Source organism: Trachurus japonicus, chromosome 14 (assembly GCF_045865225.1).
Source record: "Trachurus japonicus isolate A0001 chromosome 14, Traja_1.0".
Taxonomy (NCBI): domain Eukaryota; kingdom Metazoa; phylum Chordata; class Actinopteri; order Carangiformes; family Carangidae; genus Trachurus; species Trachurus japonicus.
In genome coordinates, this window is record NC_140920.1 from 14,300,041 (window position 1) to 14,317,242 (window position 17,202).

Genomic DNA, 17,202 nt, shown 5'->3' on the forward strand with positions numbered 1-17,202 from the left:
AGCTATTTAATCTTGATGCTTTGTTTAATATAGAGACTCTGAGCTAAAACGTACTTGAAGACCTTTGTTGTTTTACTAAACAAACATGTACTAAATAAATGTGCTTTTAATCAAACTATAAGGAGATGCAGTTCACAATAGGAAAACAAGTGGTGGTGGATGAGGTCAATTATTTTTGCTATTGGAATTATAATTTGCTCCTAATTAATCACCTGTGACCATGTGCAAATATACAGCAAAAGGAAACTGAGCAATAGCATTTAAATATTTCCTCCTATCACAGCCAGCTGTACCTGTAGGATACACAGATAAAATGACATAAAAGGCAGGAAACACTATAGTTTACTTGATAAATGAACTTTAATAGGCCACCGTCAACCACCAGAGGGTGCTACAATGAGTTAAAGTAAGGGAAGGGCCACATGAAATATTTAGTGCTGAATTTTATTAGTTATATATATTATATAACACTTCCTTCATATATATATATATATATTTTTTTTTTTTTTTGGTGAACATGATTGCTTTACAATATAGGCCCATAATATAGCCCATAATCCATGTGATCACATTATCAACTTTTAGATTGGCCAAACATCTTGCCAGTTGTCTGATATCCACCACAGGTCACTGACAAAACACATCTTATCATATAAATATGGACTCAACTCAAGGCAGATTATTTTACTATTATCAAAACTTACTGACCATTAAGTAGCCCAAATGACTGCATCAATGAATTAAGAAAAATAATATTCACAGACCCTACTTTAAACAAGATCATACTCATGAATATTACAGTTAACCAATCAGATCCTTTTCAGGTCTGATTCAGTGAGACTGGTAGCCTATAACCCAAACTTTAACAGACCTGCATCACTCAATGAAGAAAATATTAGGCTGATATGTTTTATATGTATTTATGAAGAAACGCACAAAACTCATTTGCTGCTGTTTTACTGTAACTAACAGCATCAGCATGAAAACGAATTTTAAGTGTGAGAAATGACTGATTACAAGCGTATCATTTGTGGATGGAGGCTTCAATCGCACGTATGTGTAGGCTACAATCAGACGCACGGTTGCACCGATCACGTCAGAAAACCCAGCGATCTCATGTGATCTTTTAATCACAGTTTGCTAAACGTCAGTGTTTCGGAAATTAAACGCGAATAACCGTCAGCACTGATGACATGGTTCGGCTGACGGAGGGTTGTGAAGCACCGATCCCCAATCTCCCTCTGACAAGCGCCGTGACCAAAAAACTCCGCTGTGGAGATCAGCTGCACCTGGACAGGTAGCAGCTACTGCAGCCTATCGCAGCAGAGCGGCTCGTCTCCCTCCTCGTCCGGCGGAGGAGAAACTGAGCAGCCGTTCATCACTCTGCTGCAGGAGATCTTCTAGCCCAGTGGTTTTCAAAGTGGGGACCGGGGCCTCCTGGGGGGCCGCCTGGGGGTGCTAGGGGGTCCTCATCAAATTGGAGTGAAGATGAGAAAAAATGCAAATAACAAAATGAAATAAAATGATTATATTTGAGAATTATTATGAAATATAGGCTAATTTATAGTAATATAACACATTGAAACCTTATTTGCCATCATGCTCATCTTTCTAGTTGCGTGCCAGTCAAAATATCATTCATGATATCATAAACTATGTTGACCTGGCAGTTTGTGCCTGACATCAAGCTTCAATCTCGGTGAGTTTGCAAAAGGGGTCCCTGGCCAGAAGCTAATGCTATCTGGGGGGCCTTGGCATGGAAAAGTTTTTAAAGATTTTTTTTTTTTGTGTTTTTGCCTTTATTTGATAGCACAGTGAGATAGATAGGAAAGGGGGAGGCAGAGAGAGGGGGAATGACATGCAGGAAATGTCTGCCCGATGCAGGACTCGAACCGGGGACGCCTGCGTTGAGGACTGTAGCCTCTACATGGGGCGGCCGCCTTAACCACTGCGCCACGCACCACCTTGGCATGGAAAAGTTTGGGAACCCCCATACCTGTAGGAGGCTTCTGTCTGTGACGTGTAGGCTAAAGTGCTCTAAGGGCTGTCATCGACTGTTTCTGCTGATTAATGAGCAGCTGTATATCAGTCTGTCTACAAATGGCTTTTAATTCACCTCAATTGCTCAAAATAAAAGTAATAAAAGCAATAGGGTCATATAGCAGTTCATTGTACTCATTCACCTCTAGATACGATGATGCAGGATTTTCATTCATTTATTTTTTTTCCTCTGTGGACATCGCGGGCCGGATTGAGAGGGCCCACGGGCCGAACCTGGCCATGTGTGAGTTAGTAGGTCACAGCTGGATCAGACAGAGGGACACTGTATTGTGATCTGTGATGGCTCGGTCGACTCTCATTAATGTGTAAATTTAATTTTTTGTTTGTTTGAAATCTACCTTCACTCATGTTTAAACGTCAAAGAAAAAAAATCCAGACTACACTGAATACATAACAAAGAGGACATGACCTCTGTGAGAGGTCAAAGGTGAATGAGGTGGTGATGAGCAAGCAGTGGTCCTGTACTGACAAGACCCTGATGTTAATAATGGCATTTCTCTGGTTAGGTTGTGCTGCTTAATAAGATGAATCATCAGATTGTTATCTGGTAGCCTAAAGTGTTGGAGGATATCCACTCCACATTTTCAATTCCTTTCATCAGTGAAAGTGTTATGCATTTCAAAACTATTGCAGCTGCATCTTTTACATTTCTGAGGGGGGGAAATGTCCTAATTCTGGATCTGCTGCTTACACTTTACTGATACAGTTTGAAGTGACCGTGAACAAGTCCACCTCCGTCCATCTGAGAACAGCGACAGGAGAATTACCCAACACGCTTTTAATTAGGTAACAATGTCTAGTCTCCACCTTTCCCGAGGGTTTCCCTATGCAGCTCTGATCCCGAGATCCAGGAAAGACTGAGTGATGTCACAAAGGGAGGTGGCCAAATTAATTCACCTGATCAATTAGGTGGGGTCACGGAGGAGGCAAATGTCTAAGCTTCTCTGTGGCTCCTCCCACGGCATTTTCTCCGTATTTGATTAATCAACTTGGACAAATAGCTTCAGCGGAGGAAAGTAGAGAATTCCAAGAGAGAGATGTACTGATTATCACCAAATCACGCAATGGCTTTGCATGTCATGTGACCAATTATTGAACTGTCTGTCAAGGGTAGATATGTCACCTTAAAACAAAGAAGGAGTGCATTTGTATTTATATCAAATTTTAACAAATCTCAGTGAACCAAGTCTCGAAACATTGCTTTTGCCTTTATTACTTCAATCAAATCACATTCTCTGAATAAACTACAATATTGTTTTGTAACTTGACATGCTGTTCCTGCTGCCAATGGTTTTGGTCACTGGTTCTGGCCACAGATGAATGACATAAGTTAATTTACTGGTCCAAAGTGTCCTCCTATCAGTCCTGTGCTGTGCTGTGCTGCGTTGCTGCCGCTGCAGTAGGCCAAGTCAGTTCTTTGCTCAGCTGGGCTGGCTTTGTGTCTGACCTTGCTTTGAAGTGATCTCTGTCAGTGCCGTTAGCCATGTCGCTAAGAGGCTTGCAGGCAGCAGATCAGTTTAGCACAGCCTCACCTGACTAATCTGATTACTTCAACAAGGCTGCTATCAATGTGCAGGGCAGGGTAAACAAGAACAAACATGACATGTCCTGGCTTTTCCAAATCCAGTGTAGACCACCTTCATATGCACAAAGCTCCGTGACATTCGCTGAAGCTATGTGTTTTATGCCGTATTTTCTGTAGGCCTATATTCTGTAAATCTTTGCATTCAGAAACTTTTTCAACTCTCCATACCTCACTGTCCCCTCCCCCACATCGGCTTAAAATCCAGCTGTAGTGGACTGTCCATGCTGCCAGGTCAGAAGGGCAACAGCAGACTTTTAGTAGCTTACCCCAGGGTATTTTTGGCCCTCAGCTCCAGGTCACATAGTTCTGATGCATCTTATACATACTTAAGGTGCTAATATTGACCTTTTGGACTGCGGCTGTTACACACACAGCTTGGTGAGAGGCTATAAAGATGTTAGCGCTGGCATGAGGCCTCAGATGATGTAAGGAAAGATAGGCACTTTAGGGATGGTCATCTGGAATGTAATCAGGGTTGTGTTCTGTCATATCCCATGCTGTTGTTTGCTAAATGGCGACTGTCGTTTACTTTGATGGGATGAAAGAGCTACTTTACTAATGTATGGTGAGTTTTGGTCATAATGCGTTTCAGTTGGCCTCTTTGGCCTCTTTGGCCGCTGTAATAAGACTAGGGGAAGAGCAAAGAGCATGAGTAAAGAAGGATTTGAACAGCAGCAGGTTATATGAGGCAAAAGGCACGGGCGTCTTAGCAGCTTCAAGACCGTGGTGTTTCAAGCACTGCAATTGTTCCAAAGTATTTGTTTGTTCTGGTTTGTATAAGTGAGTTTTTTCATTCCTCTATTTATCAGTTTTATTGCTTTAGGCACATCTAAGGATTATGGGTCACCTTGATGATTGCACCTGTTTTATCATTTCAAAAAACTTTGATTTGAAACAGGTGGAGTTGGGGCAGGGCTTGTTTCTTTTCTTTTTTTAAATTCTTATCCTAATCTCAGTTTGTACTGTTAAGATAGCAGTAGAACAATCGATCAAATCAGTTTTATAATGCACTTTTATTTGATTGAGTTCATTTTAAAATAGGTGTGAAAATGTTTCCAGCTGCAGCAGCATCTGTGTAGAGGACAAAGGATGACTATGCCTCTACTTTCACCTTCTTGTTCATCTCCGCCAGCCCTCCCTCCCCCCCTCCACACACACTGTTCCCACACTAGTATGGATTAAAAGCTAAAGAGGGCTGAGAAGTCAAAGCTTGCCAGTCTTTCCCTCTCTTCCTTTTCCCTTACCTGGTACCTCTCCACTGCTCTCTGCCATATCTTTTTTTTTTTTAACCAAACCATACTCTGGATCAAGGTTGCACCTCTTCTCACGCATCCTCCCTCGCTCTTCGGTTTGGGGTGGGTCCCAGTCCAAAACAGGGACAGAAAGAACTAAAGCAAGACTAACCCACTGGAAATGTGCAGCTTTAGTACTTTTGGTGCTCTCTTCGAGGAACTTGGATGCAAGAGGAGATGATTTGACTTTATTTTTCTTTTTACTTTTCATCCTGTTTGGATTACCTATGGTATTTTTTCACAATAAAAGACCAAAGGTAACAGCTCCTGCCATAAACCTTTGTACACTTAATCCACCTGGAGTTCGGATATTTGGACGGTGCTACTCAACGACAGGCAACACTGACATGGCTCCTATGTAGAAACTGCTCCAGGTTAGTTGTTTCTTATTCATATGTTTTATTTATTTGTGTTATCTATTATATTGCTGTGTCTTTGTTCATGTTAACAGCTAATTTACTGTTCTAACAGTAGTGCAAAATGTGTAACTGCTGCAACTATAGATTTGAAATCATTCCTCTATTTAGGAAGAGGACAGGGCCAGAATCTTCTAGTCACTGTTCTTCTTAACCTATTAGCAACTGATAAGCCAGTGTCAGTGCTAGTCACTCGACGAGGCTCGTTGCCTGCTACAGTTCAGCTTGAGGACAGAGAAATGAATCATGAATCAGGCTCTGTGGCTCTGTTGTGTTGTACAAACACAACAGAGCCACAGAGCCTGAAAAATTAAACTCAATGTCCTCAATTTTAGCATGAGGTGAAAGTAAAATTTTGTCAGGTTGCTCTGACCTCTTGCTCAGCTGAGTATGGGCAGCCAGAAGTGTATACCTGAACACAGAATGACTTATCGACTGTATATATTTACAACTCTTTTTTTTTTTTTTTTTTTTTTTAGGTAGGTTTTTACAACATGAAATCCTGTGAATTGCCAGGGGTGGATCATGCAATTGGTGACTCATGAAGTTTTGGTGGAGATAATCTGAACAGCACAGGTTATATAGTCACAGCAGCTAAATCTTCACAAATTGGTGCATCTCCAACTTAACAGTAGAGTATTATACAGAATAAATGCTACTTGCTTTTTTTTTTTTCAGTTAAATTGTTTTACAGCATTTAAGTCCCCAAAATCAATTAATGATTTGAGATTGAGAGAGTCCATCTTTTCTTTCTCTTAACTAGCTGAAACATCAGTGTCAACTTAATCTGACTGTCTTTTATTTTGGACAAAAAGATCATACGAACTGGTGACCTGGTGAATTCCTGGCAGCTGATACAAATTTAGATGTAGATTTCAATAATCTGAGGGGTGAAGTGGAGGAATCATCCTCAAACGGATAACTAACAAGAGCTCAACAGATTGGTCTTAGAGGGAAAAAAAGATACCAGGACCAAATAAAGACATCAAGGCCAGATTTAGCCTGCACGTTACCTGGCACTTCATCTTAAATTCCTTGACCCTTACAGTCATAATCAGCTTGCTACACACATGCCATTAATTCTCTAAGGGACAGTGCTGGCACTCTGGGCACCATGTCCTTGGTAAGACAGATGGATGGTGATTAGATGCATGATCACAGTCTTCACAGAAAAGACAACTCGGCAAGATATAAATGAGGTCAGAGATCATGTCTGTATCCTCAGAAGCTCTTGCTTGCACCACATATGCATTATTGTTGTTATTGTGTCAATTTCCTAATTAATTCCACCTTTTGCTTTCATTTTCTGGAGGCAGTGATGGCTCGGGGATGTATCATCGCCTGTCCTACTTTGGACTAGAGGCCTGCTCAGTGCCACGGGAGACAGTCCCATCCACAAAAGACACACTCACTGTCACACTCGTTACTGTAAACTCTCCACTACTCTTCTGTGTTGAAAGCATCAGAGTAGCTGTGTGAGAAAATGGCAAGTCACAGAGACCTTCGCTTCCTGCACAAACTGTCCTACCACCCACGATGGCAGCACGACTCAATAAAAGTCAAGAGGAAAAGACTTACAAAGGTTGATCGGACAATGGTTACAAACAGCTGCAGTGGGTATAGTCTCTTAAATTCATCACCATCATCATCATTGTCATCAAGACCAATGTCATCAAAACCACAGTTGCCATCATTCCCTATGCGACGCTCTGGGAGCTGGTGGGGGTACCGGTTTCTTCTGTCCTTAATCATGCTCACATTTATGCCCTCTCAAGCCTGGGGAACCACCTTCAAGGTGGCCCTGGTTGGACCCTGGACCTGTGACATCTTATATTCTAAAGCCCTACCTGACCTGGCAGCCCGACTCGCCACAAGCCGCATAAACAAAGACCCCCACCTAAAGAAAGGCTACTGGTACGACTACACGCTGATCAACGAGGACTGCAAGTCATCTCGTGCTATTGCTCGCTTCGGTGAGCTGGATGGTTACGGTTCTGCTTTCCTCGGCCCCGCCAACCCAGGATACTGCTCCTCAGCTGCTCTGTACACTAAGGAATGGGATGTTGGGATACACTCCTGGGGTTGTCTCAAACCCAACATGCACAAAGGAGGGATGTACCCCACCTTTCTGAGGCCACTGCCACTGTCCTCCAATGTGCTTTTCGCTGTGTTGCGGTACTTCCGGTGGGCCCATGTGGCCATAATCTCAGAGGAGTCAGACGTGTGGGAGGCCACAGGGCAGGAGCTGGCTTCTTCGCTGAGGGCTCTTGGCCTACCTGTCAACCCTGTAGTTACTATGGAGACGGACAAGGATGGGCCCCACAGAGCCCTGACAAAAGTGCGAGAAGCAGACCGGGTCAGAGGTGAGCTGCAGGTTTAGAGTTGTTGATTAGATAGATCGAAATAGAGAGAACCTCCACATGGCTTTATTCCACAAGAATCATGCACATGCATATAAATGAGTTTTTAAACCCTCTTATCTCTACAGTGGTCATCATGTGCATGCCTAGTGTCCTGATCGGTGGTCGAGCCCAGTACCAACTTCTGACTACAGCGCTGTCCATGCGTATGATCGACCGTGGCTATGTTTTCATCCCCTATGATACCCTCCTATACTCACTACCCTATAAAGATACAAATTACTATGCTCTTGGCAATGACACCAATCTGCGGAAAGCTTTTGATGGGGTACTCACCATCACTATGGACTCTGGAGAAAAAAATTTCCACGAGGCCTTCAGAGATGCTCAGAAGAACTATGAAATCCGCAGCAGCACCCCACCAGAGGAGGTGAGACAAAAAAAAAATCTTGACAAATCTGGAAGAAGCCAAAAAATAAAGGTTCTTCTAGACATATTTGAATCTTAATTTTAATGTCATCTCTGTCTCCTTTGCTAGGTCTCTCCATTCTTTGGCACCATCTACAACATGATGTATTTCATAGCAATGGCTGTAGAGCAGGCACGTGCCAAAGGAGGCCGCTGGGTAACTGGTCACATCTTGGGCAAAAGTGAGGGCGGCTTTGAATTTGAAGGCTTTAACCAGCCCTTGAGGGCCGGCAGAAACGGTGAAGGCATGCAGGCTCGCTATGTAGTGCTGGACTACAGTGGCATGGGCAGCACTCTCTACTCCACTCATGTCCTGGATGCATCTCATACAGATGGAAGGACCGGGAACTTGAAGTATCTCAAATCGGTCCATTTTGCTGGCAGCACGCCCTACACGGACTCAGGCTGCTGGTTTAGCCCCTACTTTGCCTGTTCTGGAGGTGAGTGCACTACACAGTACACTAATAACCTGGTATAATGTGTATTTCTGAATTCAGGGATTTCAAACTGTCTAACTTTGTATTTTCTTCTCATTTGTTCTTTCAAAAGGCATGGACTCAGTCACCATGTTCTTCCTTTGCCTTCTGTTGTTTGCAATGTTTGCTGGTGGAGCTGGGTTCCTCTTTCGTCTCAAGTATGTTCATCAGTATGTCAGAGGTTGATTTATCACCCAGTGCAGTCTTTTGTAATTTTTTACAATGAATTGTGACTGTTTAGGAAAAGTGGGCGGATTGGGTTCAGCTTTGGAGGTGGTGGTAACGGTGGATCAACAAAGATAGTCCTGACCCTGGATGACTTGGTCTTCATCAACACTCAAATCAGCAAAAGGGTCAGTTCTGTGTTTAATCAACATTGACAGTATTCTTCTCTCATGCAATACTTTAGAAGTATGTGTTGTTAACCTGTAGGAAACAATCTCCTTTAAGCTGATCCGTCTTATTTGAACTGTGTGTGTGAGCAGAAGCTGAATGATGAAAGTATCATGAGAAGCCACCTTGACATGAAGACGCCTCTCCACTCGGTGTCGGGGCGAAGCTACCTGGCCTCAACTCCAGACAGCTCCAACGTTGCCGTGTTTGAGGTGAGATGAGTTACGAGACACGACGCATTCAATAAACTCCTCTTCATCATTTTGGAGCTCATGCCCATGCATATTATTGGCTTCACAAAGACTGTGTCGTGTTTTTTACCTCCCAGGGCGACTGGGTTTGGCTAAAGAAATCTCCCAATGGATCAGTATCAGCTGTCAACAGCAGCACTGAGAGTGTCTTTGTCAGGGTAAGTGTGTGCGTGAGTCATTGTCATTCATGTTATTAGCGCATCATAGCCACAAACCATAAAATACTTATTAGTCTGGGTCTGTGATGTGTTTGAAAATGCTGTAGGGAAGGACCAATAATTGGTTGTCTGAATTTGAAATGGAAGATGTTGCAAAACTCCTGACTCCTTTGACCCGGGCCAGAAAAAATTTGAAGTTAGACAAACTTCACAGCTTTGATTATTTTTGTGTTGTCTTCCCCTCAGCTCAGAGACATGAGGCACGAGAACCTCAATCTGTTCCTGGGAATGTTCTGCGACTCTGGGATCTTTGGTGTTGTGACCGAGCACTGCTCCAGAGGCAGCTTGGAGGATCTCCTCAGCAATGAGGAAGTGCGTCTCGACTGGATGTTCAAGTCGTCTCTGTTGATGGATCTGATACGAGTAAGAAAGACCAACTCATATTTCATATCCTACCATGTGTTTTTCTACTATTATTATTATTATTTTAATTATCTCTCACACAATTCTACAAACTGTCATCAGGGAATGAAGTACCTGCACCATCGTGACATCGTCCATGGGCGGCTCAAATCCCGTAACTGTGTGGTAGATGGCCGCTTTGTGTTGAAGGTGACCGATTATGGGTTCAGTGAAATTTTGATTTCCCAAGGCATTGATGGTGATGAGGAAAAGCCTGAGGGTGAGTTTATGAGCATCCACCGGCCACTTAAGTGTTTGTGCTTGTGCATATGTAATATTTCTTGGTGTAATAACACCGGTGCATGTTTTTCCATTACAAAGAGCTGCTTTGGACGGCTCCTGAGCTGCTGAGAAATTCTAGTCTGAGGAGGAGGGGGACGTTCTTCGGAGATGTCTACAGCTTCTCCATTATTATGCAGGAGGTCATCGCTCGCAGTGCACCTTTCTGCATGCTGGACATGCCTCCCAAGGGTGAGAGAAGCATTAGTAACCCTAATCTGAATCTTTTTGGTAAATACGCTTTAGGTTTGTTTTTTTTAAATGTTTATCCCATCCTTTACTCTATGCCTCTTCACCCACACTGCCCACAAAACTAAATGACAAATATCACAATTGCATGAAAATGCTGTAACAGTTGTCTGTCTATCGTCTCTGTGTTCTTGCTCATGTGGATGCGTTGACAGAGATTATCAGCAAGGTCAAGGAGCCTCCTCCTCTGTGTCGACCTACTGTGTCAATGGACGAGGCCCCGGTGGAAGTGATACAGGTGATGAAACAGTGCTGGAGCGAGGAGCCTGACAAGAGGCAAACTTTTGAGGATATTTTCAAACAGGTAAAAAGAAAAAGACAAAAACACTGAAACAGGCCCGCTCTACCTTATTCTATACAGTACATTGCTCTTGAGCTGAAGATCACATTTCATAACCCTTTTTTTTTTCTTTTTTACACCTGACAGTTCAAGAGCATCACCAAGGGGAAAAAGACCAACATCATCGACTCTATGCTGCGCATGTTGGAGCAGTACTCCTCCAACTTAGAGGATCTGATCAGGGAGAGGACAGAGGAGCTGGAGGTGGAGAGGCAGAAGACTGACCAGCTGGTGGCTCAGATGTTGCCCAGGTTAGTGTCCAGCTATTTTCACTCCAGCCATATAATCCCTTGTCTGCACCCACAAACACACAGTACAGCAATTAGGGTTGATGTGCAGCACTGGCCTGTGGCAGCCTGTAGGGCATCAACACATTTGGACAAGAAGGGGGAAGCAGAGCTGAAGTTGGTGCAAACCCAGACATACAGTAGAGGTCTCAGTGTTACAGAGATGTGTGTCAGTATGTGCAGCATGTCAGCAAGGACACTCAAGGGTGCTTTTCATACTAATTAATATTTTATTCAATAATCTTAACACCACATTAAAGAAAAAAAAAAGAATGCGCCCAAAGAGAGGTGGCTTTCCAATATTTTTCTGCTATCTGCATTTTGAAAGGAGAGAGCCACAGCGTTTACTCTGTATACCATGTCTCAGTCCTGCTTGTCACTTTGCATGTTTGCAATAATAACAGTTTGGGAGGAGATCTTAAAATGACATGTTGTTAATCTGGTGTGAAAATCCTGACTGCCCTCCACTTATCCTCCTCCTCCAAGGAGTGTGGCCCAGGCCCTGAAGACAGGGAAGCCCGTCAAACCTGAGCATTTCAGCGATGTCACTCTGTACTTCAGTGACATCGTGGGTTTTACCACCATCTCAGCTCTCAGTGAGCCCATCGAAGTGGTCAAATTACTCAACGACCTCTACACACTCTTTGACGCTATCATTGGACAGCATGATGTCTACAAGGTGAGTATTGGAGGGCTCTATCCATTGCATCTTTCTTTGTATCTGTCTTTTTATATTTTGTGTCCATACATCCACAGATATCAGGCCTGGACTACTCTGTTATTGTTGCTCATGAATCTGATCCAAATATATATATATACCGTGAAGTCAATTCCCACTTCATTTAAATGTTTTGCATACACTGTTTATGAAGGGAGTGCCTTTCTGTTACTTTGCAATATGAAGCATGTTGAGGGAGGAATGCCAAATAATATCAGCTCTTATTTCCTTAGGTGGAAACTATTGGTGATGCCTACATGTGCGCTTCAGGAGTCCCCAACAGGAACGGCAACCGTCACGCAGCTGAGATGGCCAACATGTCTCTGGACATCCTCCACTGCATTGGGACCTTCAAGATGAGCCACATGCCTGAGCTAAAAGTCAGGATCCGTATTGGCCTGCACTCTGGTGAGCATTATGTTCGCCCTTTTCAGCTCTTTAGTATGATTATATACAGTAGTAGTGTTGCAGGCGAATAATCGTGTCCTTTGAAAGTCACATATAATGAGCAAGATAGCATGAAATAGATGTAAATTACATTTCAGAGAGAGTAAAAGTGAATTTGTTGCAGAGGAAAAAGAAAGCAGGATCTCAAGCTCCTCAGGCACAGGGGTATTTTTACCTCCTTTATCCTCGTCCTCGTCTGGAACTTATTCCTGGAACAGTGAAACGCTATCCACTTAGGACACTGTCATCCAATTAACACACAGCATACTCTGGATTTCTAACTGTATTCTATGAATTTCTTAATGCGCGAAAGTAACAGGAATTGTGCACCGTTGCCAAATTGCTAGGACATTGTGTGAGTCTGCAATAGAAAAAAACATTAAGAACAACAAAACCAACGGGGAGAAACTGTTCTTAAAACTCTGAGTTGTCAGAGTTATAATCACATGACACATTTATGTTTATGGAATGACAACTCAACAAGTTTCCTGTTCAAATCCCAGCCCTGCACCCTCTAACATCTGTGTGTGTGTCTGTGCTCTTTGCAGGCCCAGTTGTAGCCGGGGTGGTGGGTCTCACTATGCCTCGGTACTGTCTCTTCGGAGACACCGTCAACACAGCATCTCGAATGGAGTCCACAGGGTTGCGTGAGTGTCTCGTGTCTTACTGATCACACAAACCAGTCAGATCTCCGTTTATCTTCTTCTTCTTCTACTTCTTCTTCTTCTTCTTCTTCTTCTTCTTCTTTAATTAACATGGTGGTTGAGTGGACAGGTGTACAGCAGTTTGTGTGCATGCTGCTTGAGGCTAAACAGGGCTTTAAGTGAACAGTCCTTATAAATCCTTTAAGACTATCAGCAGAATTAGAGGCCAATTTGAAGTTTCAGTGTAAATGTCGTCAGTGACCCTTGCCTTGGTTACCCTCTGCATGCTGTATAAATTACATATAAACTTAAATATTAGTCACTAGTACAGTTCACTCACATTGAAAAATAAAACTCTCACATTCCTTGGAGATACTGTAGAGAACAAAATAATTCAACATTACTGGCCAATTTAAATCATTGTGTCTGTAATAACAATTATGCATTTATTCATGACTATAATGTACAATATCTTGTAATTCAGAGCCTAATAATGGGTTCTCTACTGCCACCAAGTGGCTCAATACCAGCAGGACAGCCTGAATGTCTAGAGCTCCCAGAGTCTGACACATCAAACCAAAACCTTTAAGCCAAATTAGAAAAATGCCTGTGCACAGCAAACAGTCGAGGTGCTGGTAGTGTGGCGTAAAAGGCAACATACCGCACACTAAGACTGTATGGAGGATCTATGATTTATTAAGCAACGTGTTTCGCATCAAGGCTTCTTCAGGCTCGTGTTTGGAGCCTGAAATGTTGCCACATTTTGTGGTTTTCTTTCTATTCTTTGTACTTTAAGCCAAATGTTCACACTAAAATGCAGATTTGATGTACCTGATGTTCAGACTGTTTCTCCATGCAAATGTTGAAAAGATTTTTTTTTCTGTATTTGCTATTGTAGCTTACAGAATCCATGTCAACCAAAGCACAGTTGATATCCTGAACAGTTTGAAGCTGGGATACAAAATCGACACCAGAGGAATGACAGAGTTAAAGGTAAGTTAAGGATGAGTTACACCCTCATAATATACACAGAAGATAGATATGCAGTTCCTACTATAGCATTGGCCATGTAATAGTAGCAAATATTTGCTATTGATTGTCTATTTCTAGGGAAAAGGTATTGAGAACACCTACTGGTTGGTTGGGAGGGAAGATTTCGACAAACCTTTGCCTATTCCTCCAGACCTTCAAGGGTAAGAGAGTTTCTTTACTTCTTCAAACACGCACAGCCTACATGTGATACTGTGTAATTTTAGCCATTGGTGTGGTATGGACGGTCTGTCTTGTTCTGCTCTGTGTCCCAGTTTTTGGTACATATAACCTGTATTTCTCATTCCAGGGGTAGCAGTCATGGAATCTCTTTAGATGAGATTCCTCCTGACAGAAGACAAAAATTCCTGGACCGACAGAAGAAGATGGGCTAGCCCAACGTTTAGACAAGTGTATTTTTTTTTTTTTGCAGTGAGAGAAAATACATGAATGTGTCTGTATGAAAACTGAACAGTGCTAAATGCTTAAATAATACAAAATCGACTATCATGTGCACTCAAACAAAATCCCTGCACCAGTGAGTTGGAAATTCATGGCCTGGGTGTGTCAAAATCATTTATAGACCAACATGATCTTCCTTGGCGGTCGTCGCTCTCTTCATTCATAGTTTTAACACATCGGTGCCATGATCAACCCTGGCGGCTCCAACATGCAAAAAAAATGAGCCATGTTCATTCAACAGTTGTTTTATGCTGTACATATAAACACACGGCATAAATATGTACACCGTGGTTGATTTACAGAGCCAAAATATGTTGTCTAAGAACATGTCAATCGCCCAACAAGAGGCGATTATGATGGAGGAGTCTACAAAAAGGATCTACAGTAGCTACCACGTGTGATACTGGTGTGCACTATGTATCTGCACTGATCATTGTGCTTTGTAGAGACATTGGAGAGATTTTATAATCAGCACCCTGAGGCTGGAGGCTATTACTGCTGGACTAGTCATCTCAGGTATAATAGAGTCTATGCTGCACTCACTTTAAAAGCATTAGCCTTTTTACAACAACAACACAGAATTAATACATTAAAACCTTCTCACAGTAATTTCAGCTGGGAACACTAGACAGGTTAGTCAGGGTCGAGAGCTCAGGTCAAGCATAGCTGTGATTTAGCTTTTGTAGCGCAGCAATGTGGTTATTCACTCATTTGACAAATGGAGCCATATCTAAGCATCTGCTTTGTTTAGTTAATATTAGATTGAATTATGAACATATGTTAGAAAAGAACAGCAACTTTTTGACAACTGGGTGGAACACATTTCTGTGACAGGCCTATTAGCGTTAAATAACTTTTTCCTACGGTAATTACAAAAATACAGATTGAAAAACAATGCAAAGCTGGAAATAATGAGTCAATTCTGACATTTGATAACAAGCCATTTTTTAAAAAACTTACCATGGGACCTACATGATACTGACTTATTGCAGAGTAGCATCTTAAGTATTTTTCTTCTCTTCCTAATGATGGCACAATGCTACATACAGTATGTATTGTTTTTTAACAATGTGTGTATTGCTTTTAACGTTATTCTGACATTTTCTACCAAAACATAGAGGATGTACACAACATGCAGGCAAGCCTCAGACTATTGCTCGTGAAAGTAATGCGTTGTCATAATAGGTTCACCCGCGGTGTATGTAGCCTATTACCGAACATGCTGCATGCATGGCTGCATGTATTGCACAGCATGCCGTGTGTTCCTCACAGGGCAGCAATAAGGAGACCTAATTTTTGGGTACAAACAGTATGTCTACTCTGCGCTGATATGCAGAACGTCGACTGACTGAAACGATCTTCTCTAATAGCGTGCTTCAGCAGGGTGAGCCTTCATATGCATCGTCGGCTTCTAAAGGGAAAAATGTCTTGGTCTGAATTTTTAAGCCATTATCGTCTCGTCTTTTTGGGATCCCAAACTGGCAGTATCTGAAGGTCCTTCGAGAACAAATCTAAGTCCACCTCCCATGCCCACCCACCCCCAGAGGATCCTTGTTGAATTTTGCAGAACACATGAGGGGAACATGCGTATAAACAAAGGAGAGGACAGAGTCTTCCAAGTTATTTCTCTTTGGCCTGGGGATGTGTATTGTATATAATGTAAATTTGTACATTGTTTGTCTTTGTGTTCCACATGGCTAGGGACGTTTTAGTTGAGTTTTTTTTTCTGCTCTGGTTCCCTAAACCCCAAACACAAAAGGAGATATCAACAAAACACAACACATACAAAAGAAAGAGAAAGCAACCTCACTCTCTGTAGGCTTCCTAATTGTTCGCTGCAGCACTGATACTGAAGCAACAATGGGCGGGCAATGTCAGCATGAGATTTTCCTCTGACAACACTCTATCTGCAGACATTTTCTCCTTAGGAGCTCAGTGCTGACCACTTCTAACATACACTGACCTGTCACTGTAGCTCAGCGTATAGACAAAACAAAGGTCTTGATTATCCGGTTCCTTATTTGTGGTGTAGTCTTTCCATGCCATGAGGTGTTTAGCACCGGCACTGGCTCTTCAAGCAAGATTAAACCCCTGAGCAAGAGGAAACACAGGATTCTGAATTGGGACAAAGAAGACGAGAGAAGCTGTCTGCAATGTTTCTTTGAAGGCTATCTACAGGACAAAATGAGTTATTCTATTGCATAGATAGGACACACCTTTTCTAGATTTTTAATCAATTTGCCAAATAGATAGATATCATCAAAAGTGAATGGACTGTATTGTTCATTTTGAAAGTGAATTCAATGTGTTTCTGTAAATAAATGATGGTTTTAGTGAAAATTGTGAGTCTTTTTATGTGTTGGGTCTATTACACTAAGTTGTGCATTGACAGTATGTGAAATAATGATCCAAAACAAGTAGACCAGTAGATCAGAAGCTCAATAAAGGCCAATAAATCATACTGTAATGAACAGAGTTTCATCTTAAACGTTTATGTTAATGTTGTTGTTTTTTAATCTCTCATATTTGATCCATATGTCTCAATTATAGCAAGTTTCAGTTTTTCCATGACAGGGTACATGAGAAAAGACATGAGTCCACTCAAACTCAGTGAAAGTCTTACCTCACCATTTCACCATAAAGGAAGGGAGTATAACATGCTAACAAGCTTTGGGTTGGTTTTTATTTACTTAGGCTGGTAGTGTGACTGTTTTATTTGGTGGTGGAACAATCCAATGAAAACGTAAGGATGGCTTTACATAATGCAACTTGTGTGCAACATGCTACACATCGGAGACAAACCTGTAGGGTTTATGTCACAGTTT

At 42.2% G+C, this 17,202-nt stretch overlaps 1 protein-coding gene across 1 annotated transcript; it reads left to right on the forward strand.

Annotated features, from left to right (window-relative positions):
* The first annotated feature begins 4,861 nt into the window (after window positions 1-4,861).
* On the forward strand, window positions 4,862-16,717 carry gucy2d (guanylate cyclase 2D, retinal). The gene is made up of 19 exons (XM_085797817.1): window positions 4,862-5,312; window positions 6,671-7,717; window positions 7,843-8,144; window positions 8,253-8,622; window positions 8,732-8,816; window positions 8,900-9,011; window positions 9,144-9,263; window positions 9,380-9,460; window positions 9,707-9,883; window positions 9,986-10,142; window positions 10,244-10,393; window positions 10,606-10,754; window positions 10,878-11,041; window positions 11,564-11,756; window positions 12,029-12,203; window positions 12,791-12,889; window positions 13,785-13,879; window positions 13,997-14,079; window positions 14,226-16,717. Exons 2-19 carry the CDS (start codon window positions 6,838-6,840, stop codon window positions 14,308-14,310), a joined length of 3,477 nt encoding a protein of 1,158 aa, XP_085653943.1. The 5' UTR covers window positions 4,862-5,312; window positions 6,671-6,837; the 3' UTR covers window positions 14,311-16,717.
* The last annotated feature ends 485 nt before the right edge of the window (window positions 16,718-17,202 follow it).